Source organism: Periplaneta americana, chromosome 3 (genome assembly GCF_040183065.1).
Source record: "Periplaneta americana isolate PAMFEO1 chromosome 3, P.americana_PAMFEO1_priV1, whole genome shotgun sequence".
Classification (NCBI taxonomy): domain Eukaryota; kingdom Metazoa; phylum Arthropoda; class Insecta; order Blattodea; family Blattidae; genus Periplaneta; species Periplaneta americana.
The window spans coordinates 15,995,235-16,021,298 of NC_091119.1; the positions used below are offsets into that span (position 1 = coordinate 15,995,235).

The 26,064-nt window shown below is 33.6% G+C and overlaps 1 protein-coding gene across 14 annotated transcripts in view; it reads right to left on the bottom strand.

Moving 5' to 3' along the window:
• Positions 1-26,064, bottom strand: part of Fak (protein tyrosine kinase 2 Fak) — a 768,667-nt gene that overhangs the window by 108,399 nt on the left and 634,204 nt on the right. For all 14 annotated transcript variants that reach the window (XM_069820032.1, XM_069820033.1, XM_069820037.1 and 11 more), the window contains one exon: positions 12,222-12,435. In XM_069820032.1, the coding sequence (XP_069676133.1) occupies positions 12,222-12,435 (214 nt within the window). The remainder of the gene's footprint in view (positions 1-12,221; positions 12,436-26,064) is intronic.

The window sequence follows — 26,064 nt, forward strand, 5'->3', positions numbered from 1 at the left end:
AATATAATAAAAACCTTCAGTTTTGCTAATAATTTGAAAAAAATATCCAAAATGTCAACTGTATTCCAAATTGAAGAATCGAATTTTGTAAAAAATATAATAAAAACCTTCAGTTTTGCTAATAATTTGAAAAAAATATCCAAAATGTCAACTGTATTCCAAATTGAAGAGTCAAATTTTGTAAAAAATATAATAAAAACCTTCAGTTTTGCTAATAATTTGAAAAAAATATCCAAAATGTCAACTGTATTCCAAATTGAAGAGTCAAATTTTGTAAAAAATATAATAAAAACCTTCAGTTTTGCTAATAATTTGAAAAAAATATCCAAAATGTCAACTGTATTCCAAATTGAAGAGTCAAATTTTGTAAAAAATATAATAAAAACCTTCAGTTTTGCTAATAATTTGAAAAAAATATCCAAAATGTCAACTGTATTCCAAATTGAAGAATCGAATTTTGTAAAAAATATAATAAAAACCTTCAGTTTTGCTAATAATTTGAAAAAAATATCCAAAATGTCAACTGTATTCCAAATTGAAGAATCGAATTTTGTAAAAAATATAATAAAAACCTTCAGTTTTGCTAATAATTTGAAAAAAATATCCAAAATGTCAACTGTATTCCAAATTGAAGAATCGAATTTTGTAAAAAATATAATAAAAACCTTCAGTTTTGCTAATAATTTGAAAAAAATATCCGAAATGTCAACTGTATTCAAAATTGAAGAATCGAATTTTGTAAAAAATATAATAAAAACCTTCAGTTTTGCTAATAATTTGAAAAAAATATCCAAAATGTCAACTGTATTCCAAATTGAAGAATCGAATTTTGTAAAAAATATAATAAAAACCTTCAGTTTTGCTAATAATTTGAAAAAAATATCCAAAATGTCAACTGTATTCCAAATTGAAGAATCGAATTTTGTAAAAAATATAATAAAAACCTTCAGTTTTGCTAATAATTTGAAAAAAATATCCAAAATGTCAACTGTATTCAAAATTGAAGAATCGAATTTTGTAAAAAATATAATAAAAACCTTCAGTTTTGCTAATAATTTGCAAATATGCAAAAATATCAAATGTAGTCCAAATTGAAGAGTTAAATTTTCTAAAAATATACAGTACAAATCTTCAATTTTGCTAATAATTTCGAAATACGCAAAAATGTCAAGTGTAGTCTAAATTGAAGAATCACATTTTGTAAAAATGTATAATAAAAATCTTCAATTTTGCTAATAATTTGTCCACGTCTGTACTGTCAAGTGAGATGTACTGCCTACTTAGATTATTAGCCAGAACCTCAATCAGAGGTAGCGATTTGCATTTTAAGTGTAAATTTGAATGCGCTAATACGTATAAAAAGAATTCTCATACAAACATTGGTGCTGCCACATTTTGACTATTGCGACATTCTACTAACAGATTTAAATTCTAACTTAGCCCAAAGATTGCAGCGCGTTCATAATGCCTGCATACATTTCATTTGCAACATCCGCAAATACGACCACATTACACCTTCCCTTGAAACGCTCCAATGGGTAAGATTACAGGACAGAAGATATATCCATTCACTATTTTCCTTTATCGCATCATCAATACTTCTTCGCCTTACTATCTCTCGGTGCGTTTTAATTTCTTATCCTCTTATCACAGCCTGGGTACTCGCTCTAAAAATGACCCTTTATTATCTATGCCTTGCCATAAAACAGCTCACTATTCTTCCTCTTTCACAGTATCAGCAATTCGTTTCTGGAACTACCTACCCAGCTCCCTCAGGAACTGTCGAACGATATTCCAATTTAAAAGTGAATTGATTAAACACGTGACCAGTATTCAGGTTTAATTCCCCTTTGTGTGTATATGTGTATATATGTAATTTTCCTCAGTGTTGTATAGTTATAATTTACATTTGAATTTGTTATTCTTGTAATTTGTAATATTGGTTCACTTACAGCTTGCATATTCATTGAGTGTAACTTCTAGCCTTAAATTGAATTATGTTAGTTTTGTTACAATAAGTATTAAATTGTAACAAAACTAACATAATTCAATTTAAATCCTGTCCAAATTCAACGTAGCAAATTTCTAGCGCAATAATTAACAATAGATCCCTATTAGAAACAACAACAACCAAATTTCTTGGCTTAAAAATCGATAATGTGTTAAATTGGAAAAATCATATTAAAGAAATTACCTCCAAACTAAATTCAGTTTGTTTTGCTATTAGATCTATGCAAAAGATAGTAAATATCAATACCTTAAAAACAATATACATTGCATACTTCCACTCGGTAATGAGTTTTGGAATAATATTCTGGGGAAATTCCACAGATAGTAACAGTATATTTCTATTACAAAAAAAGAGTAATTAGAATAATAGTAGGTGCCAAATCTAGGGAATCGTGTAGGGCTATTTTCAAAAAACTACAAATAATGCCCATGGCTTGTCAGTATATCTTTTCATTAATAATCTTCCTCGTATGTAATCGTGAAAACTTTGTAACTAATTCAACAGTTCATAGCATAAATACACGTCAAAAAAAATGACTTTCATACTCCATCGGCAAGTCTATCGTGCTATCAAAAAGGAGTGAGTTATATGGCAGTAAACATTTTTAATAGCCTCCCTATCGATATAAAAAATGAAAGTCAAAACATAAAATTATTTAGGGCCAAATTAAAGAAGTGCCTAATTTCTCACGCCTTCTATTCTGTAGGTGAATTCATGATATTCAATAACACTTCATGAAATTGATACTAAAACTTTGTGTTGTATTAGTAGACTATATTGTAAATCTCGTCTACATATATTTCACCTAGACTGTGACTAAAAATTAAGATTTTATAATAGTATAAAGTTTTTTGACTTGTTCCATATTCTAGCTGTAAGCATGTGTGAATACCACGGAATGTTAATAAATACAATACAATATTAATTTGTAATTATTATTTAGTATGCTCGCATTATTTTACTCGACTTGTGCTCGTATAACTATATAAATTTTTATTAGAGTTCTTTAAATATTAGTCTGTAAAATTGTATTAGCTTCTTTTGTTTCTGACTAAGTGGAAGAGAAGGCCTGATGGCCTAAACTTCGCCAGAATAAATAAATAGATATTAAATAGATATTTAAAAAGTGTTTTTTTAGGGGGAGGGATTCAGTAAGATGTAAGTGAATTTCGATTTCCTTTTTCCTTCCATTTTCTTTCTCAATAATGGATTTATTCCAAATTTGGAGTATATTTTCTGAATTACAAGGGGCATATGTGCGTCAGTGGATCACATATTTTTAATTTATTTTGCTGTTCTTTTTTTTTTTAGTTTTTTATTTCCTTTCAGTAAACAAATAAAACTTTTGCAACAGCTAATTTTTTATCACTGATTCATTTTAGAATATTAATTTAAGTCCTGAAAACGTTGTATGTTTATGCTATCAAACAATTGTTCAAGAAGTCGTGAAATGTTTCAAAGAAACTCAGGGGTTACCCGAGAAGGCTTCGATCGGATAGAAGGTGCAAAATTTCAGTCTGCGGTAACTGACTTCTCATTTTTTAGGCTTAAGAAATCGGCTTAGGATTAGAGTAACAGTTGAAACTCGTAAAGTCTAAACCGACTGTAACATATGTGGGGTATTAGTGCGAGCGAATGGAAAGCTCGGAGACGACTCAGACGTTGGAACTTAATACCATCAGGTTCGGAATTGATCCCAACAGTAGGCCTACTGAATTAGCTGCCTTCACGTCACACGTGATTGTGAACAATGTAGTTACACAGCAGTTGAACATGTATTGTTCTCACTGGAGTCTAGAATATCCTTTGAAATTCCAGAATCGCTCCCTAAATGAGTTATGGACATACTCCTGGCACTGCGTGCATGTAATGTGCAATATTGAAACGGCGGCGTACATATTTCAGGCATGCGAAAGTACTCAGCAGTGAGGATGGGTGAAGCCAGTGATTCCCAACCTTTTTTTACTAACGACACACTTTACTGAACGCCCACGATAGAGCGACACACTTATTTGTTTATTATTATTATTATTATTATTATTATTATTATTATTATTATTATTTTATTATCTCCGGAGGAAATTAAACGCAGAATAAATATGGGAAATGCCTGTTATTATTCGGTTGAGAAGCTTTTGTCATTTAGTCTTACTTACTGACTTTTAAGGAACATGGAGGTTCATTGCCGCCCTCACATAAGCCCGCCATTGGTCCCTATCCTGAGCAAGATTAATCCAATCTCTACCATCATATCCCACCTCCCTCAAATCCATTTTAATATTATCTTCCCATCTACGTCTCGGCCTTCCCAAAGGTCTTTTCCCCTCTGGCCTCCCAACTAACACTCTATATGCATTTCTGGATTCGCCCATACGTGCTACATGCCCTGCCCATCTCAAACGTCTGGATTTAATGTTCCTAATTATGTCAGGTGAAGGATACAATGCGTGCAGCTCTGCGTTGTGTAGATAGAAATATGCAAAATGTCAAATGTAGGCTATTCTAAATTGAAAACTTCAATTTTGCTAATAATTTGTAAATATGCAAAAATGTCAACTGCAGTCTAAAGTGAAGGGTCAAATTTTGTAAAAATATATAATAAAATATCTCCAGTTTTGCTAATAATTTGGAACTATCCAAAATGTCACCTGTAGTCCAAATTGAAGAGTCGAATTTTGTAAAAATATACAAAAAAATCTTCACTTTTGCTAATAATTTGTAAATATGCAAAAATATCAATTGTAGTCTAAATTGAAGAGTGTAATTTTGTAAAAATATACATACAAATCTTCGATTTTGCTAATAATTTGGAAATACGCAAAGATGTCAACTGTAGTCTAAATTGAAGAATCATACTTTCTAAAAATATATGTAAAAATCTCCAATTTTGCTAATAATTTGTCCACGTCTGTAGAAGAAATGTACCTAATAATGCATAACACATTCAGGATATACAGTAAGATCAGATAAACTTACTTCTATCCCAAGTTCATCATAACGAAGATCATCAGAAAGTATTTCACGATCCGATTCCGCGAAATCTATATACTAATATTGTGTGTTTTATAATGGCGCTCTAAAGTTTTCTAATTGTTTATACGTTTATTGCCAGAAAAATACAATACAAAGAAATTATAAATATATATATATATATATATATATATATATATATATATATATATATATATATATATATATATACATACTAGGTTCAAAAAGTTCCCGGAATTTGCTAGCATCATAGAAACAACGTACCTTAAACAGTATTCTACAGCATTCCCTTCAAAATAGTTGCCTTCCGCAACAACACACTTTTGCCAACGCGTGTAGAGTTCCTGGAAGCAGGCCTGGAAGCCATTTTGTGAAACCCGTCTTAGTGCTCTCGTCGCGTTTGCGATAACCTCTTCAGCATTGAATCTCCGTCCTTTCAGATGACTTTTCAGACGGGGAAACAGAAAGTAATCAGGTGGTGAGAGATCAGGAGAGTATGGTGGGTGATCCAAAGCAGTTATGTTGTGCCTGGCAAGAAAATTCTTTACAATAATTGCGCGATGAGCAGGTGCATTGTCATGCATAAGGAACCAGTTGTTTTCTACCCACTTTTCTGGACGTTTCCTTCTCACTGCGTCCCAGAGGCGACGGAGGGTTTCTACGTACAATTCTTTCGTTACAGTACGACCTTCTGGAATGAACTCATGGTGCATGAGACCCTGAGAGTCGAAGAAAACTTCCAACATAACTTTGCTTTAAGTGTGCTTAAATGCGACAGGCTCATGTCAGTAGATTTACTGGCATGTGAAAGAACTCCTGCGGGACAAAATTCCGGCACATCCGGCGATGATGATATAACCTCTGCAGTTGCGAGCGTCGTTAAATAAAACATAACATTTAAAATAACTTTGCCTTTGGAAGTGTCCCTAGGAAATTTTTGCTTCCGAGGAGATGTTTTCGATTTCCACTCAGATGACTGTCGTTTAGGGACTGGGTCGTACAAGTAGCACCAGTTTCATTTTGTTTAAGAAATCACCATCTTCATCAGCCATACTGATCATGTCCCCAGCAAAACACAGAACTTGATGTTTGTACTTTGCTCTGTGGACATAATTACAAAATGCGACGAACAAACAAAACACTATGATAAACAATTGCCTACAACTCAAAACCAATAATTGCCATTATCAGCAAACTTTAAGGAAATGACATCATGAATGTTACCAACAAAACAAATGTATAATATCCCTTGTTATATATTAATACGAAAAATGGTAGTAAAATTCCGGGAACTTTTTGAACCTAGTAGTATAAAATTCTAGTATTCCCCTAAAAGAGAGAGATCTCGTGCTCAGAGGAGAATTCGATACATAATAAAGTTACATGCATAAATTAACATATAATAAGTCCACACCTGTGGAGTAACGGTTAGCGTGTCTGACCAGGTGGCCCGGGTTCGAATCCCGGTCGGGAGAAGTTACCTGGTTGAGGTTTTTTCTGGGGTTTTCCCTCAACCCAATATGCTGGGTAACTTTCGGTACTAGACCCCGGACTCATTTCACCGGTATTATTACCTTCATCCCATTCAGACGCTAAATAACCTGAGATGTTGATACAGCGTCGTAAAATAACCTACTTAAAAATAAAATAAAAATAAATAAAAAAATTTCGTATCTGAACAAAATAATATATAATCCATGTAATTTGTTACAAAGATAGTTGATATATAATATATAATATAGTGTGGTGAAATAACATTTCCACAACCGAACACAGTGTCCCATTTTCTATCTCCGAAAATAAAATTCGAGAGTAATGAGATACCAACAGAATAGGTTCGAACCTAAGAAACCGGGACTTCATAATATAAAGAATGCTGAAAACTGTATTTTCATGAAAATTTCATTTATAATTAATCTAATCGATTAATCGATCAATTTCTGTTGTAAGATTAATCGATCAAAATATTTAATCGAATAAACGAGTCGATTAAAATTAATCGGTTGTAACTGATATTAATTATTATTTTGTTAATACAAACTCATACTAAAAATTCCGACAATATTTATGTCTCGGAAATAGCTTAGTTAAAAGCACAATAGTACTGTTATTTTCTAATTGTAAACCAGGTAGTGTAGGGAAAATCTTTGCACAAATACTTCAGAAAGAGATGGAGATATGAGGACAGTGACCTAGTCTACCTCTATTGAAAGTTGAAACACAATGCGAAACCCTTATTAAGTTTTATGGTTTTCCAAGAAAATTCCACCTTGTTGTCAGTTCATCTTCCTAGCATATGAAATACATACTTTTCTGGGATTCGTCCCCCTCATTCCATATAAAATAGCCATGTCTACACTGTGTGCAAGTGAGAGCGTAACTATCTTCTTTTTCTAAAATCTGGTAATTCGGATTACAATAGGGGCCAGTCTTCTGTTTCGACCGCTGTACTTTTGCAGATGCTTGCAGTTTCTGTACAGAATTAACCATATTTCTACATACTCATACCTTCTACACAATTGATGAATTGTTTATGGTTGTGAATTGAATTATTCTACTTAAATGACATGTACAATTTTATATAGCTCAACTAAAATATGTTTTTATATTAACTTAATCTGTTTACTATGTATTGTATTTTTTGTTTAGCATAACTGATGAATTGTATGTACTGTAAATTGAATAGTATACTGTATAGGTCAACTGATGAATTGTTTAAGCTTATAAATTGAATTAATCTACTTCATATGAATTGTATAGCCTAACGAAAATAAGTTTGTAAATTGAACTAATTTGATTGTATATGTTTGTATAGTTTGGCTGAGGAATTGTATATGTTCTTAAAATGATTACTAGTCTGTGTAGCTCTACTGATGAATTGTATATAGACCTACTGTAAATTGAATGGTAATATGTATAGCTCAACTGATGAATTGTTTATGATTATAAATTGAATTAATCTACTTGATATTAATTGCACAAATTTGTATAGCTTAATGAAAGTATGCTACTTTGTATTGTATATATTTGTATAGTTTTGGCCGATGAATTGTATATGCTTTAAATTGAATAGTAATCTATATAGCTCTACTGATAAATTGTTTGTGTTTGTAATTTGAAGTAGTTTGCATGATATGTATTATCAATTTCTGTATATCACAACTGGTTGAACTGTTTATGCCTTAAATTTAATTAAATTGTTTTGTATTATAATATAGCTCAACTTATGAATGATCGTTTGCGTTTGTAAATTTAATAATCTGATTGGCTATGTATTGTATACTTTTAGTAGAGCCATCGATGTAGCTCAGTCGGCAGACTCGCTGGGCTGCTGATCCGGAGCTGCGTTCGGGCTTGGGTTGGATCCCCCTTTGGACTTTGGTTTCTTCGGAGGTTTTCCCCAGCCGTGGGACTGAAGCTGGATGGTCTATGGCGAGTCCTTGGCATCAACCCCTTCGATTTGATTACCCCCTTTGATTTGATTACCTGGTTGGGGTTTTCCGAGGTTTCCCCCACCGAAAAGGCAAATGCCGGGTAATATTTTGGTGAAATGTTTGGATTTAAATTGAATGATCGTGGAGAAGTGATTGACAAAAAAAAAAGTTTTTACGTGTTTAGTGATGCAGAAAACATTGTTACTAAACGTAGAGCGGCACTTAATTCGGAGCATGTCGATGCACTCACATGTTTAAAATCATGGATGAAGCAGATTAACTTGGTGAGTCTTCATTACTTTTTGTTATTTATGTTTGTCTCAAAAATTCGCGGAGAAATTGACACAATAAATTATAATCCTCATAATAAATATGTTAGTAAGTAACTAAAATAGTTGTTTTGTAATATAACGATACAATATATACTTATATACAACATTTAATACCGAACACAAGTTAGATATAACAATAATTGTGCAGTACAGTATATTAAAACTTTTTTTCAACTCGATCAAAACTGGATTAAATATTTTGATCGATCAACAGCACTATTTATAATATTTATACCATCTCTTCCTTATTGCGCATGAGAAAGCTGCGAGCAAAATAATCCCAAATACCTTTATTTCAAGGTACACAGATGTACTTGTTTTAAATTACTAGACATCGTTAAAGCGAACAATACAATACAACCATCCCTGCCTCCCTTTCTTTCTATGTCACCATATATTTGCATTCTGTGTAATGTCATTGTGTAGGTACGGTATTTAATTTCCTTTCGTACATTAATTGGTAGAAGTTCTGTCAGAGATTCTGAATCTGCAGTCTTCATAAAACGTTAGTCTCACTTTTGTTTGCTTTACAAGCCGAGTCTAACTTTGAATGCGACGGCTGGTAGCAGTTCCATACAATCATTTGTTCCTGCAACTACGACAGTCCCCATCACCTCAACAATCTACACAAAGTCTACACTGAAGTTGTGCTTTGTATGAGATGCGACAAGATGGCATCTCAATTCTGTGAGGTTCTGCACAAACCATTTCATTTCATGTGCCACAATGCCATATACTTCTGAGCATGGAACTCCAACTAAATTGTAGTCTAGTGCATGAATCGAGATCCCTCCTAGCTGACATGAACACCAGTATATTTTTGGGTGTAAAGAGCTTGAAATGTATGAAAGCGTAATTTTAAGTAGGCCTACTAATTAACTAATAATAATCTGTCATTACATTTTAAAATACGTTTAGTGTTTTGCAAGTGAAACCAAGTTCACCCCCAAGTTGAACACTTTCATAATTTCACTGTTTTCGAGCTAAGGGAGACTGGAACTGAGTTTTTAAACTTTTAGGCCCAATTGTATAAAACTCCCTGACTAAAGATCAACTTTGATCGAAGATCGAAAAGTGAACCGAGTTCAAACACTTCTTCTATTGTATAAAACTTTTCTGCGATCAAATTACCTTGGTTCAAATGCAATCTAAGTTCACGTGAAAAGGACTTGGCAACATCACATAAACAGGTGAAGTATGTGATGCGCGGACCATGTTGTACAGGTTTGTTCAGTTTTGCCAATCTAGCGACTCTTTTTCAACAACAATTTCTTTTAACTTTTATATTGCTTAAATAGGGATTTAGCGACCTATTTAGCACCCCATTAGTGACAAAATTTAATCTTTCTTAGTTGATAATGAGAAATCTAGCGACTTTACAACTACTTCTTGGCGACTTTCCGTACACTCTGTTGGAGACACTGGTTTGTTTTGTGCATTGTAAATAATGGCGGACAATAAGAAGAAGGTTGACTGTTCTCCAAATTGTTATCATGTTATGGTGTTTGATACTGCTAAACATAATAAAGCTTTATAAAACGACAATTTTCGTTCAGTAATACAGTTAATTGAAAATTTATGAATGTACCTATCATAGGCCTATCCATTAATAATTAATGGTTGTTATAAACATAATATAATTATACGTTATGTTATTTGATACTGCTGAACACGATAAAGCCTTATAAAATATAGGAATGTTTGAGTATTAAGGCAGGAAATTGAAATATATATATATATATATATATATATATATATATTAATAATAATGGTTATTCTTTTTGCACAATCTGCCACTCGTATACTTCAAAAAGAAAAGAAATAACTGAACTTGGATCATCTAACTTAAACGGATAAATTTCTTCAGTCAAAGTTGACTTTAGTTTAAGACAAATAAATCTCAGATTAGACTTCATACAACACAAAATTCCAAGTTCAGCTAGAACGAGGATCAATTTAACCTCTGATCTAAGATTAAATGGTTTATTCAATCGGCCCTTAATGTTTTGCAAATAAAACTAAGTTCACCCCAAGTTGAGCAGTTTCATAATGTCACTGTTCTCGAGTTAAGGGGGACTGAGACTGAGTTTTGAAACTTTTAAAGTTTTTGATTAATTTTTTTCCAAATTCGGCGGGTTTGTTGTGTCTGCACGTTTAAATAACAGTACCAAATTTCATCAAGTTTCATTCATTAGTTCCTTAGAAATTAATTTTCACGTATTTTAATGATATTAAATTATGCGTAAATTCAAAACATCCCTGGTGACTTCAAAATTATTTTTGTTTTTTAAAATATTCTGTGAAGAACTTACTCGTACATTTCATGATAAAGAAAACTGCTCAAGGATTTTTAAATCTGAAAATCGGTTTATAAGATAAAAATGTTCTTTATGATGGCCGCCTGATACAACCCGTCACTGACCGTCCTGTTTGCTCGAATCGCAGCAAAACATTACTGTCTCGGCCGGGGAAGATGAAGTGGGGAGTTAAGGGGTGGTCTGCAGTAACTCAATCGAGTTAATAACACCCAGGCCTGATCTAAAATCAACATGGAACTTACATGGATGAATATATAATACGATGCGAAACTTACTGAGTTTCCCGTAACACATACTAGAAGCACTGTTGTAGAAATTGATCTTGCTACCACCTGTTTGGAGGAGGGGCGTTATTACATCTAGCAGCGCATCAAGTAGCGAAAAGAGTAACTACTTACTCTATGCATTTAGCAGCGCACCTGGTGACGAAAATGTTAAACTGTACAGAAAGTATTCCCCCCTCCACCCTCATCGATATTAAAAAATAAGCCAATTTACGAGTAAAATAAAACATATACATTTTTATTCCTCACAGCATCTTCTACTGAAAATTCTTACCGGAGCCAACAGAAAAATAAAAGAGACGATCTGTTTTACACTACCGAATTAAAATATAACCAGACAGAGACAAAAAAATAAAGCAAAAGGTTAGATAATTGGGATTGTATTCTCTGGGTATTTATTGTACAGCGCAATGGAAAAGTCTGCAAGAACTACTTAGATAGTTCAATTTATTATATTACTATTACTTTACAATACATTAAACAACACTATTTTTACAACGTCCATACACATCACTGTTTAACATACACTGATTATACACACGTAGTGTCACTTATTAGCAAGTTTCTGTCTGCCATCTTTCTCTTCGAGCAATATCTCGAAAGGATAAATAGAGAACTCTGGGTAATGTACCCAACACGTAGTTCTAATGTTCACCACCTACGACGTTGGGCGCTGATCATCTTATTTCAGCCCCCCGCCCCCAGATGGTGCTGATCGCAGTTTCGCATCCTATTATATATTTATTCTTGGAACTTATCTATTGAATAAACATTATGTTTGCATCTTCTAAGTTTAAATTTTCAGTCCTTCCAGCTCCAGATCCAGAGAAAGTGACAGAAAATGTGCCTACCTTGACATCAATGGCATCTCCAAACTTGACCACGTTGAAGCCACCGTTGGGGAGGTGCACTTTCAAGGTGGCTTTGTCCAGGCGGTCAGGGCTCCCTGCGGCTGGCGGGGTGCCGCAGCGGCCCTCTGGAGGGTTCATACCGCCCGGTTGAAGCTGTTGCTGCAGCTGCTGTTGCGTCTGCTGCTGGGGGTGGGGATGGGGCACTCCCTCATGGCTGCAAGAAACAGAACAATCTACCATGAGCATAACAGCACTGCTTATCAATGTGGATAAGGAGAAGAATGGAGCGCGTGAAATGGACGGACAGAATAAGAAATGAAGCTGTGCTAGAAAGAATAATGCTGAAACTGATCAGGAAGAGGAAAACGAATTCATTCGGCCACTGGCTAAGAAGAGACTGTCTGCTGAAGGATGCACTGGAAGGAATGGTGAACGGGAGAAAAGTTCGGAGCAAAAGAAGACATCAGATTATAGACAACATTAAGATACATATACCATATACGGAGACTAAGATGAAGGAGAAAAGAGAAAGATTGGAGAATGCTGGCCGGGATTCCGCAGTTAAGTGCACAGTAATCTGTACAGAAATATGCACTGCTAGCTATGAGAATATTAAAGATGTTATTAAATTGTCCTACAGAATAAATATTTATTCCGTAGGACAAATTAATAACATCTTTAATACCAAACTTCACTGTTCTTTACTTATTCAGTAGGTAATTATTACTGACATATTTGGTTAGAAAATGATTTAACAGACCTATCGGTAAAGAAGAAAGTAAAATGCATTCCAAATGATCTAAAATTTCTTCAAAGTATTAAACATGACCAAAGATTGCCGAAAAAATATAAAATTGACCTATTAGTTCAAAAACGTCAAAAAGTGCAATATAAGAAATTACTTTTGTGCGAGATCGTGCGTATTTGCTTGGTTTCCGCACAAAACCAATACGCGGTAAGAGTGAAATACCACATTCAGTATTCCCAACGTAACACACATAACAATTTCCCTCTTCTTACCGCTTAAGCGCCATATTCATTTTACTGCTTCAGGCTTTTAACATATTATTTTTAGACACGTTTAACATAGTAATAATTATAAATTGGAAACTTACCACTGCAATTTCACCTAAATTGCAATATTAATTATTGTTTTTAAATATTTGCAAAAATTAAGTAAAGTCTGCTACTCCACGAAACTTATTGCATTCCTGATACAAGTAACATTAAGGAAGCCGTGAAAAAATCAACAAGATTCCAGATGCCGATGTTATTACTGCAATATGTTATATAAATAATATTGTTAAAATATTAAAATGAAAAATAAATCATTACATAGCCTTACCGTTTGTTTTAAGTTAGCATTTATAGACCGGGGGGAAAAAAAGAGAGACGTATATCACGGTCTGCTGGAGTATAGTAAACACAGAAAACATTTTATAGTAACAATGTTGAAGATAGATATGTTTGTTTTCCAAAGTTGCCGTCATTGAACAGAAACCATGATGGAGATTTCATTGCAACTAATTAGAAATTCCTCTTTCAGGTATGTAATAAACGATCTTCGCAGAAAATAATGTACGATACACGAGCGGTATATGTAATTTTATAGAGATGTGGAAAACTGTGACAATGAGGTGCAATGCATAGAAACAACAAATTAACACACAGATGGATCATCATTTCCACTTGGTGTCTACCAGACGTTTCTACATCATATTAAAGACGATGATTCTGCATTAATATTTCGCAACTGCGACAGCTCATAATGTTTCACGTGAGATTCCTCTCCCAGAGGAGTAAATAGGAACAGGATAATACTCTACGTCTCTATAACGTTCTCGGAATCAGTCCCTTGACACTCACAACAGCGAGCTGCATCTGCTTTATGCAGAAATCTGTAATCCTAATTACGTTATTGCAAAATCCGGGTTCCTCGTCATAGCTCATAAAGTAGGGTTTTACCGCACTGAAACAGTTGGCTTCGAACACAAATACAGGATAATTAAATTATTGATTGCACTTCAGCCTGACAGTTGAGAGGCCACCTGCACAACAGAACTACATATACGATGTAGCAGGCAACTGACTGCCAGAACTGTTGCATTCAAATACTTCGGACTTTGTAAGAAAGGCCGGTTTGCATTAGGATAGTAAGTGGTGGAGTAGAGTGGTAGAGTGCATCGTGCACAACCGGTTACGAAAAATAGAAATTACTGTATATATTTCTATTGAACGCCTGGCGCTGTAGTCAGTATGCAAAGCTCTTCCGTCTTGCGGAGTGTCTCAGGTTCGGTTTAAGGGGTTAGGTACAGCTTACAGCAGTAATTTTTTTGGAAATATTCAACATTTTTTCCTTCATTACTATATCTTGTACAATAATGAAAATTGGTCTGTGTAAAATACTGTCCTTCTGCTATATGAAAAAAATATTTCTACAATTTAAAAAAATTATTTATTCTTTTTTTTTCCCCCCAAAATTCAAAATGTTGGCAGTTCACTGTGCAGTGATGAAGAGTTTCTCTCATAACTCATAAACTTGTTAACTTTTTCATGTTCTCTATTTTTTTTTATTGCTGAAACTCATGTTTACAATATCATGCTCTTTCAACTACATTCCTTAATAAATAACATTTTATTTTTATTTTGTGTTAGAAAAAAACACTGATATTTGACCATTTTTTAAAATGAATTGATTTTTTATCAGACAATCTATCAAAGGTAGAGAAGTGATTTATTTTTATTTTAGTAGGTTATTTTACGACGCTTTATCAACATCTTAGATTATTTAGCGTCTGAATGAGATGAAGGTGGTAATGCTGGTGAAATGAGTCCGGGGTCCAGCACCGAAACTTACCCAGCATTTGCTCATATTGGGTTGGGGAAAAACCCCGGATAAAACCTCCACCAGGTAACTTGCCCCGCCTGGGAATCGAACCCGGGCCACCTGGTTTCGCGGCCAGCCGCGCTGACCGTTACTCCATAGGTGTGGACTAGAGAAGTGATCTTGCATCAATTTGTAGATATGACATGCATACATACAAAGAAAAATTTCATCACAGAATGTTGGACAGTTTCTGAGTTATGTGGGAAACGCTTCATCACTGCACAGTGAACTGAATTTTGGGGGATGGGGGAGAAAAAAAATGTCATATAGCAGAAGGACACTATTTTACACATACTAATTTTCAGTATTGTACAAGATACAGTAATGGTGGAAAAAAATGTTGAATATTTTCAAAATTTTGCTGTAAGCTGTACCTAGCCCCTTAACGAATATTCGAGTTGTTTGTGAGTGGAGGCAAAGGCAGACCACATTGAGCCATGCAGGAGTTCCAAGAGCTCTTGTAAGAACGCTATTTAATTGATAATTCTTCCTCTCTCACTACATTCAATCAATCAATTAACCAATCAATCATCCATCGATCGACTCATTGATTCATTCATCCATCGATTCATTGACTGATTCATTGATTCACTGATGTGGTTTGATTCATGTATATATTCATTCATCCAGGTATTACAGTTGGGTATCGTCAAGAGCAACAACATGCCGCGTGAAAGTAGGCCCACAAGCATTAGAGCTTGAGAGTAGACTACTTTTATTTTTGTTAACAACATCCTATCTTGTTAAAAATGATTTACTAATGAAATAATAATGCATATGCTTAGAGTAATTAATAGTAATTATGCAACGAGCCTATAGGCTAATGGTAGTAATTAAGACGCAAGTATGTTTGTTTATGAAACGAGCGCAAGCGAGTTTCATAATTTTCATACGAAGGTCTTAATTACCATTATAGGCAAGTTTCATACGACTTTTTATGCTCGACCATATTTATAACTTGAAATTATTCATAAGTTTTTATTTATGGTTATGTTACGTAACGAATGGAACTGACCTGAATTGTGAGATGTGTGCAGACGCGAAAGTATTGATTTTTTTTTCCGAGGCACGAATATCATTGACCTTGATATAACCTAGAGAACATTAGTCTTGATATAACCTGGAAATTGATTTAGAATTGAAAAACGAGATGACAAATTGAATTTATTTGAATATTATTTACAATTAACGCTAATTATTATAGTAACAGAACATAACCTTCTGCGACAGTATTGGATTTCCAGCCTCCGTGACATTTCCCTCGTTGTCTTTCGATTGCATATCCGAGAATAATCGAAAACCTGAACTTTAATGAATAGGTGTACTTTAATGACATGCATTAAAGGACTGCTACCAGGTGTATAATTACTACATTTCGGCATGGTCGAGCATAAAAATATTTCTACAATCTAAAAAAAGTATTTATTCTTTTTTTTTTTTTTTTTCAAAATTCAAAATGTTGGCAGTTCACTGTGCAGTGATGAAGAGTTTCCCTCATCTTATACTAATAATAAATCTGTAGCCGAAATTTTTCTGGTAATTTTCGATTTTCCAAAAAAAAAAAATTGGTCCTAACACATAAAATTAACTACCCTGAAACCGAAAATCGCTTTTTTGAAATTTTTGTTTGTATGTCTGTCTGTCTGTCTGTATGTTTGTTACCTTTTCACGCGATAATGGCTGAACGGATTTCGATGAAAATTGGAGTATAAATTAAGTTCGTTGTAACCTAGATTTTAGGCTATATGGCATTCAAAATACATTATTTGAAAGGGGGGTTATAAGGGGGCCTGAATTAAATAAATCGAAATATCTCGCTTATTATTGATTTTTGTGAAACATGTTACGTAACAAAAGTTTCTTTAACAATAATTTGCGGTAAGTTTTATTCCTTGAAAAAGTTTGATAGGACTGATATTTAATGAGATAAATGAGTTTTAAAATTAAAATAACTGCCATCTAAGGCCGTGTAATGAATTAAAAAGCAAATGACTTCGTCTATAAGGCGCCTTGGACAGCAACAATCGAAAGCTATGAAAGATAGCCTACAGAGAATGTTTCTGTGTTTGTATGAAGTAATATCGGAAGGTAAATTAACCGATTTGTATAATTAATTATTATTTCACCATTGGAAAGTGTAGTTTCTCTAGATGGACATAATGCTATAATGTTATTACAGTAACTTCTGATATAATATAATATACTATAATATAATATGTAATATTATATAATAATATAATTTATTTGAAGGGTTCAGAACCATAGTTGGCCAAGCGCCATTTACTGAATACGTAGAAAACAAGGGTTAAAATTAAGTTATTACCATAATTCAATGGAAACCTATAACAAGTAAAATAAAATATACACATTAAATCTAAATGATGTCAATCTTCATTAAACTATGGTTGCATGTAATAAAAATTAAGAAACATGTTAAAGGAATTGTCATTGCACCAAATGAGTGTCTCTGGATCAAAATGATCGCATTTTAATATTTTAAATACAATTTAAATTAAGTAACATAATAAACGATTTATCCTTCTATCAAACACGAATGTTCCCTGGATCAAATATCCTATTTTAATTATGTAATTACTTTATATTTATTTCTAACGGGTGCAGCGGAGCGCATGGGAACGGCTAGTAACTAATAAACTTGTTAACTTTTTCATGTTTTCTCTCTTTTATTTTATTGCTGAAACTCATGTTTACAATATCATGTTCTTTCAACTACATTCCTTAATAAATAACATTTTTTATTTTTTGTTAGAAGAAAATACTGATATTTGACCATTTTTTAAAATGAATTTATTTTTTACCAGACAATCTATCAAAGGTAGAGAAGTGATCTTGCATCATATTGCAGATATGACATGCATACATACACAGAAAAATTTCATCACAGAATGTTGGACAGTTTCTGAGTTATGTGGGAAACGCTTCATCACTGCACAGTGAACTGAATTAAAAAAAAATGTAAATATTTTTTTTAATTGTAAAAATATACCCTGCTACGTTCAATGCAAGTGTTCCTGTTATACTATGTTGAAAAGTGATGAAGTGTTTGTAGTTTTATTGTTCATATAGGCCTACATATAATTTGTATATATAATAATTTAAACTGGTAATGGAAATTACGGGAAAACGGCTGAACGGATTTTAATAAATGACCCCTCATTTTAAAGCTTAGAACTCAAAGTTTTTCAGAAAATTAGTAGTTTTCAGTGAAATGTCAATTTTTCAACATAATTCTACTATTTTCCAAAATCCATCTGTCGTCAGCTTTGAGAACTAGCTAATTGCATTTCAGAATAAAACAAAACACACACTACAGTAAACAATATTACACGAAGGCCATGATCTGCAAGAATGCTGACATATTCAGAGCTCAAATTAAATTGGTTATTAAAAACTTAACTTACTAAAAATAATTTACAGTTTCGATTCTGTGGTATATAATTTTCTGGGTACAGCTATGTATTGGATATTAAAAACTACAAAACTTGAGGTGGTTTGATGACATTATTACCATTAGAAATGAAATATTATTGTAGTTTATGCCATGAAGTGACTATATTTCATTAATTATACATATTAATGTTATGAAAGTGAAACTTTTTGGGGTTATGTAAGTAGATGTAGAGAATAACTTAAATTAGATATTGATTTCTATATTTTACTGAGTGGCGGCTATATAGTATATGTTACTGAAAGCTATAAAACTTACTTAAGATAATAATATTATTAAAAATCAAATATTTTTATAGTTATTAATCAAGTGGGGTTCGGTCTTTTTCATATATTTAATGGCGGTGTGGTGTAGATATTTATATGCGTGATTCTCTTCAGTATTGGCTCGAGAGAGAGTACGTTTCATTATTATGGACGCAAATAACTTTCAGAATGTCTGGTATTCTTCATTGAAAATAAATCTGAAAAATGTTTATTTGAACGTCTAATTAACTTAGTTTGCAGCATTTGCTGCACAACCCACTAGTTCAATTAATAAAACAATTATTAAGGTTACTTTTTGACTTTCCCTCGTACAAATACAAGAATTTTTTCGTTATTAACTACGATATTGTATGGATATCCACTACAGTTATGATAATTTGTGGTATAAAGAAACGCAGACAATGACTTATTTGAAAGGCGATCTTGATATTCGTCAAGTGCATTCACTCCAACGAGGCAGGTGCCAACTTGAGCCATCTGGCCCAAACTGACCCCTGGACAGCATGAACATTCCTGACATTAGTATGGCAATCCACACCCCTGCAGACCTGTCTGAACCACATCAGCTGCACCAGGACAGCTTCTGCCTGATTTGTATGCCAAGAGCACAGCATTCTGGTATGCAACGTGAATCTTACTATACTCTACACTGTATCAACCTGGCATTTACTTTGGACTTTATAGCCACAGAATTAGAGGATAAATATTGCCTCTCCACCGTTCCCAATCAATTTTTATCCCGGGGCAACATGCATAAATAACAACGGCTTTTTAAACTCTATGCGATGCGGAGAGAACCATGCCCAAAGGGGACCGCATGTCTGTCGTTAGCTATCCTGCTCCAAAACATCAGAGCACCCTCGTAACATTTCGGTGTGCATAAAGGATCTTTACAATTTATTTACAATTTATTTACAATTTACATTTGAATTCAATACATATGAATAGATACCCGAAATGAGCATATGCTCGTGCTCGGATCTACTATCATAAGCTTTAACGTTTCGCGTTACATAGTTATACAGGGACATCATTTTATTTTTACTTCAATTTTTATTGTACCTGAGTTTTTCAATGTACTTCACTCCCACCCCCTCTACTAGTAAACTTCCAACCGTTCTTTACACAGAACCAAGACTGCGTATGTAGTACTGAGTAAGTATAGTACGTTCCAGAAATATGTTCGCGTTTTCCAATGACGAAAGAGCTTTCAATACTGAATCATATTTTCGCACAGGTACTGTAGTCCGTTTGCTTACGTCGCATCCTGGTTTCCCCCACCTGCTTCTGTTCGCCCCTTTGTAAAGTCTAGTAGCTGGGCTGTCTTAGCTCTTTTCTGAAAACGTTAATTTCTGTTAGGAATAGGTCATCTACGTAATATTATATAACTGTTTAAAATAATTAAGTAAAAGGGCCTCGTTAAGTAATTAACAGTCACATGATTTCCCCCCCCCCTTTCTACGACCCTGCGACAAAATAACTTGAACGGACAGTAGATACCATTTCTGAGTAATTTATCTTTCCGGATCGGGCAGAAGAGAAGATTAAATTTACAGTACGTAAGGTACTCTTTTATAGAGTAGGTATAGAATTATTTCAACATGAGTTACTCGTACAAAGGACGAAAATGGTAATTGGAATTAGGTACAATAGTCTATAGTGCGATAATATGCACAAAAGAACTGAAGCCTGTATCGAAATGAACGGCCACCATTTTCAAAAATGTGTTTAAATATCCATATTATGATTATTTGACTTCATTTCCTATATTGTACGCTAATGTGCTGTAGAGATTATAATATATACTGCATAATGAATACGTCCGAATGGATAGCTCAGTTCATGAGTAAAAACACTTACTGTTAATACAGTACTGTATTGTGATTAAACAAAAACCTAATGAAAATTATCAAATTCAAAATCGTGATATTTCCTAGTTTACGTAAATGGATGAACTACTTTTCTTCCCTCCTATACCTAGTAAAGTGATTTGTTTGTATTTTACGCCATTATCATCGAATTCCAGTCTTGGAAGGGGGAGCAAGCGGTGTTTCCGGTTCTAGACCTTTAATCCAAAGATATAGCCAGGTTAATATTAAAAATGTTAGTAAAAATAAAATTATGTCCCTGTAGAAACAACCGTATACAAAATAAAGCTTGAAATCAAAAACCAACAAAAATAGCTACACATATCAATTGACGTTCTTAAATATAACCAAATTTATGATTCTTTAGACCTCCAAATAAACTGAGAAAATATAAATATATTGTCGAAATTTGGATTTCTGTAATAGCTAAATAAATAAAATGATAACATTATTATTAGATGTATCAAAGTTGTAGATGATTCTGTAACTCTACAAACACACTCAGAAAATATAGGCCTAATAGTCCACCGCTGTGAGTAACGGTTAGCACGTCTGACAGTGAAACGAGCGGGCCCTGGTTCAAATCCTGGTTGGGACAAGTTACCTCGTTGGGGTTTTTACCGGGGTTTTCCCTCAACCAGTTGATCAAATTTGCTGGTAACTTTCGGCGTTAGACCTCGGATTCATTTCGCCAGTTCACGGTGCGGCGTGCTGTACTTGTACAAGAGCGGGGCCGTTCGGCTACCCAACATTCACAGAATAGGAGTGGTCAATAAGCCTCAGGCTGCAATGCAAGTCTCCGGGTCCCTCCTTCAAACATGTGAAGAAGAACAGTAATCCCTAAATACATCCAATGGGAATATCCTTAGACAGCAATGTGAAGGGCAAGCAGAAGTAAACGGTTGAGTGACATCATATATCATATCATATCATATCATATCATATCATATCATATCATATCATATCATATCATATCATATCATATCATATCATATCATATCATATCATATCATATCATATCATATCATATCATATATCATATCATATAACATTATATCATACCATATCATCATATATCATATCATATCACATCATGTCATGTCACATATATCATATCATATCATATCATATCATATCATATCATATCATATCATAATCGTAACCTAAATGCAAGAACTAGGTTAACTCGAAATTTGCATTTTTAATTTGCATTTTTAAGTTATCTCTGTTATAGCATAGCAAAAATGGCACAGAATGTAATGCAAGAACTAGGTAACTGATCGAACGATACCAGCGACATCTATTCTCCAATATAACAAATAGGTAAAAGAAAACGAGACATATTACTTAGTGCAATAAATAAGTAAATAGGCAATGTCACAAAGTAGGAAAAATTGAGTTACCTAGTTCTTGCATTCAGGTTAACATATATCATATCATATCATATCATATCATATCATATCATATCATATCATATCATATCATATCATATATCATATCATATATCATATCATATCATATCATATATCATATCATATATCATATCATATCATATCATATCATATCATATCATATCATATCATATCATATCATATATCATATCATATAATATAATATCATATCATATATCATATCACATCATATATCATATCATATCATATCATATCATATCATATCATATATCATATCATATCATATCACATCATATATCATATCATATCATATCATATATCATATATCATATCATATCACATATATATCATATCATATCATCATATCATATATCACATCATATATCATATCATATATATATCACATATCACATCATATATCATATCATATCACATCATATCATATATTATCATATCATATCATATATTATCATATCATATATCATATATCATATCATATCATCATATCATATCATATCATATCATAATATCATATCATATATTATCATATCATATCATATCATATATAATTTCATATATCATATCATATTATCATATCATATCATGTCATATCATATATATCAAATCTTATCATATCATATCATATCACATCACATATATTATCATATCATATATCATATCATATCATATCATCATATCATATCATATATTATCATATCATATCATATTAACATATCATATATTATCATATCATATCATATCATATTAACATATCATATCATATATCACATATCATATCATATCATATATAATATCATATATCATATATCATATCATATCATATCATATCATCCGCTGTGAAGTAACGGTTAGCATGTCTGACAGCGAAACTAGCGGGCCCGGATTAAAATCCTGGTTGGGACAAGTTACGTGGTAGAGGTTTTTTCCGGGGTTTTCCTTCAACCCATTAAGAGCAAATGCTGGGTAACTCTCGGCGTTGGACCCTGGACTCATTTCGTTGACATTATCACATTCATCTCATTCAAACGCTAGATAACCATAGCAGTTGATAAAGCATCGTAAAATAACCAATTTAAAAATCATATCATATCATATCATTAGACGCAGTGTGAGAATTGACCGGGGGAATGCCGGGGATCGTCCCTCCCCTAGAGAACCTGGTGTCCTCTGCTGAAAAGATATTAATTGTCTCTGCCAGGGACAAAAATGTGTCACAGCTGCACGATTTACAGTTTCTGTACTTTATAAGTTATTGAGGCAGTATACAACAACTATTTTAATTTTTTCCTTAAACAAAGATGAGCGCGACAACACTGAAAATTATTATGAATAGTATTTTTTTTATCAGCAATTAACATTTTAGTATCCCGCCCATGGAGAAAATAATGAATTCGCAGCCTGCTCAGATGTATCAAAATGGTGGTAGTTGACTCTGTACACATCTAAAGAAGAGGTCCAGGAAGGCCGAGAAATCAGTGTAAGAATTGTTATCTTGGCGTAAACAGCTAACACAGAAGAAAATTACTAGATTCTCAGTCCAGAGCATTCTACAGGCACTTAAGTTGTCGACATAATTGGATCTATATAGTACCGAAATAACGCTTCTTCACTTACAACACATGCTGTCCCAAACACGAGAAAGGCGCTACGAACTGTAAAACACAAACAAGCGACTTGGCATTGCTAATCAAGCAACAAGTTCCAAGAAGGGTATGTTTACCATTGTTTCTATAGCTTCCTTTGACCATACTACTCTTTTATGAAAACACTCAACTGGTTTCAACATTTTGTTCCTGTTTCTGTCATCAATGTGGAACATTGGAACTTGAAGAGAACCGAGTTACGTTAACCACAGTGAACACCAAATCAGAGACTGCAGAAGGTAATCGTAATTGTAAAACAATTTCTTATTAAAACAATATCGATCGAAATCGAGACTATTAAAGGTACGGTCACACGTCGCTACTTTTGCACAGCAACTTTTGTACTGCAGCTGCAAAAGTTGCGTGTCGTGTTCACACGTAAGCCAAAAGTAGCGCGCTGCACGCTACTTTTCGTGCTGCGCAACCCGAGTGCAGCAAAAGTTGCAACTGGAGGTTGCGAGTCTGTTCACACGCAAGGCGCTACTTTTGCAGCCGCAGTCATGCTGCAGGTTTCCATCTCCGTGTTGACTTCTCAATATACATTTTGTGGTTATGTTCGCATTATTAAGAAACTCATGCGAAAGCTTCCTTATCTATTATTTGCTTTTCTGTCGTATCTAGTATTCAGAAATTGGCATTATTTTTACTATAAAGCTTTTAAAAACGCCTGTACTTAAATGATAACCAACAGCATATTCACGTAATCAATGTTGGCAACCCTCCTGTTTGGAACTACGCTACGGAAAATTAAAAAAATGAATTATATCGTCAGCAATTATGCTCAGACTGTGTTGTGTATTTAATAACTGTTACAAATAATTTATTTTCATCACATTTAACGTTAAAATATATCCAAACAATAAAAGTATCATTGGCACATTTGGGTGGTAACACTGGTTGCAACCGCAGCAAAAGTTTCAACAAAACCGATATCAAAAATGCTGCGGCTGCAACCCTGAGAACCCTGTTCACACGCCGCTACTTTTAAGCTGCGCGCAGCATGGAAAAGTAGCGGGCAGCAGGTTCGGCACCGTTGTTCACACGTTGCAGTACGAGAGTTGCGCAGTTTTTTGTACTGCATCGCTGCAAAAGTAGCGACGTGTGACCGTACCTTTAGAGAGACAAAAATCTTCACATTGTCTCCCTTTGAAGGGAAAGTAAAGCGGAGAAGTCTGTGTCTGTGAAAATAGTCATGGGAATAAAAATTAATTACATTTTTGAGCTCAGTCTAAATAGAGTCCCACAATAATTTATTTTAATTTCATGAATTTAGGCCTACCATTACAGCATATTTTAATCTAAGTGCAATATCAATATGTCCCAAAGGAACTTAATATTAATGTTTCATACAAATGCTACTTAAATGTTGTTTACCAATATTTCATTCACCTCTGTGAGAAGTTTTAGGCAAATCTGACAAATAACTTTTGTGTAAGAAGCGTTAAATCAAGAAACTGTTTAAAATTTTAAAGTCGAGAAAACACCACTAAAAACAAACAAAAATTTCTCTTAGCTCACTCATGCACCGTATTTTCTGAAACATTTCATTATATGGCTAAATCATTGAAATCAGTCTTAAATATAATTTCGTAAAAAAAAACCGCTACGGACTTTACCACCAACGCAATGTATGTCCCTAATATTCTGAATTACGTTGTGTACGTTCTCTTCACTGAGTCAACCAGACTTCTGCAATAATTTTATAGTAGTTTCATGGCTGTTTTTAAGTCTCCGTATGGCAGCATTATGTTACAGAAACATCCATTGGTTTATACCTTTAAGGTCTGGCATTTCTTTAGTCATTGCCCTGAATACTATTATAGACTGTAGCTGCTTAATATCTATCTGTTAATTAAGGTTATTTGTAAATTTGTTTTAGTTCTTTTTTTTCTCATTTTTCACTGCCCTTGGATCTCATCTGGATATACGTGATTTTCCTTTTAAATGAATGACAATGCTATTAACATTTTGGACAATTCTTCAGATCTCATGTCCATATAACAATGCTGGCTGTATTATGATTTTATAAATGTTGTTGTTTTCTTAGTCATGAAAAAAAAAAGATAATTTAGACCAAATGAATGATTAACATACTTACTTACTTACAAATGGCTTTTAAGGAACCCGAAGGTTCATTGCCGCCCTCACATAAGCCCGCCAGCGGTCCCTATCCTGTGCAAGATTAATCCAGTCTCTATCATCATACCCCACCTCCCTCAAATCCATTTTAATATTATCCTCCCATCTACGTCTCGGCCTCCCTAAAGGTCTTTTTCC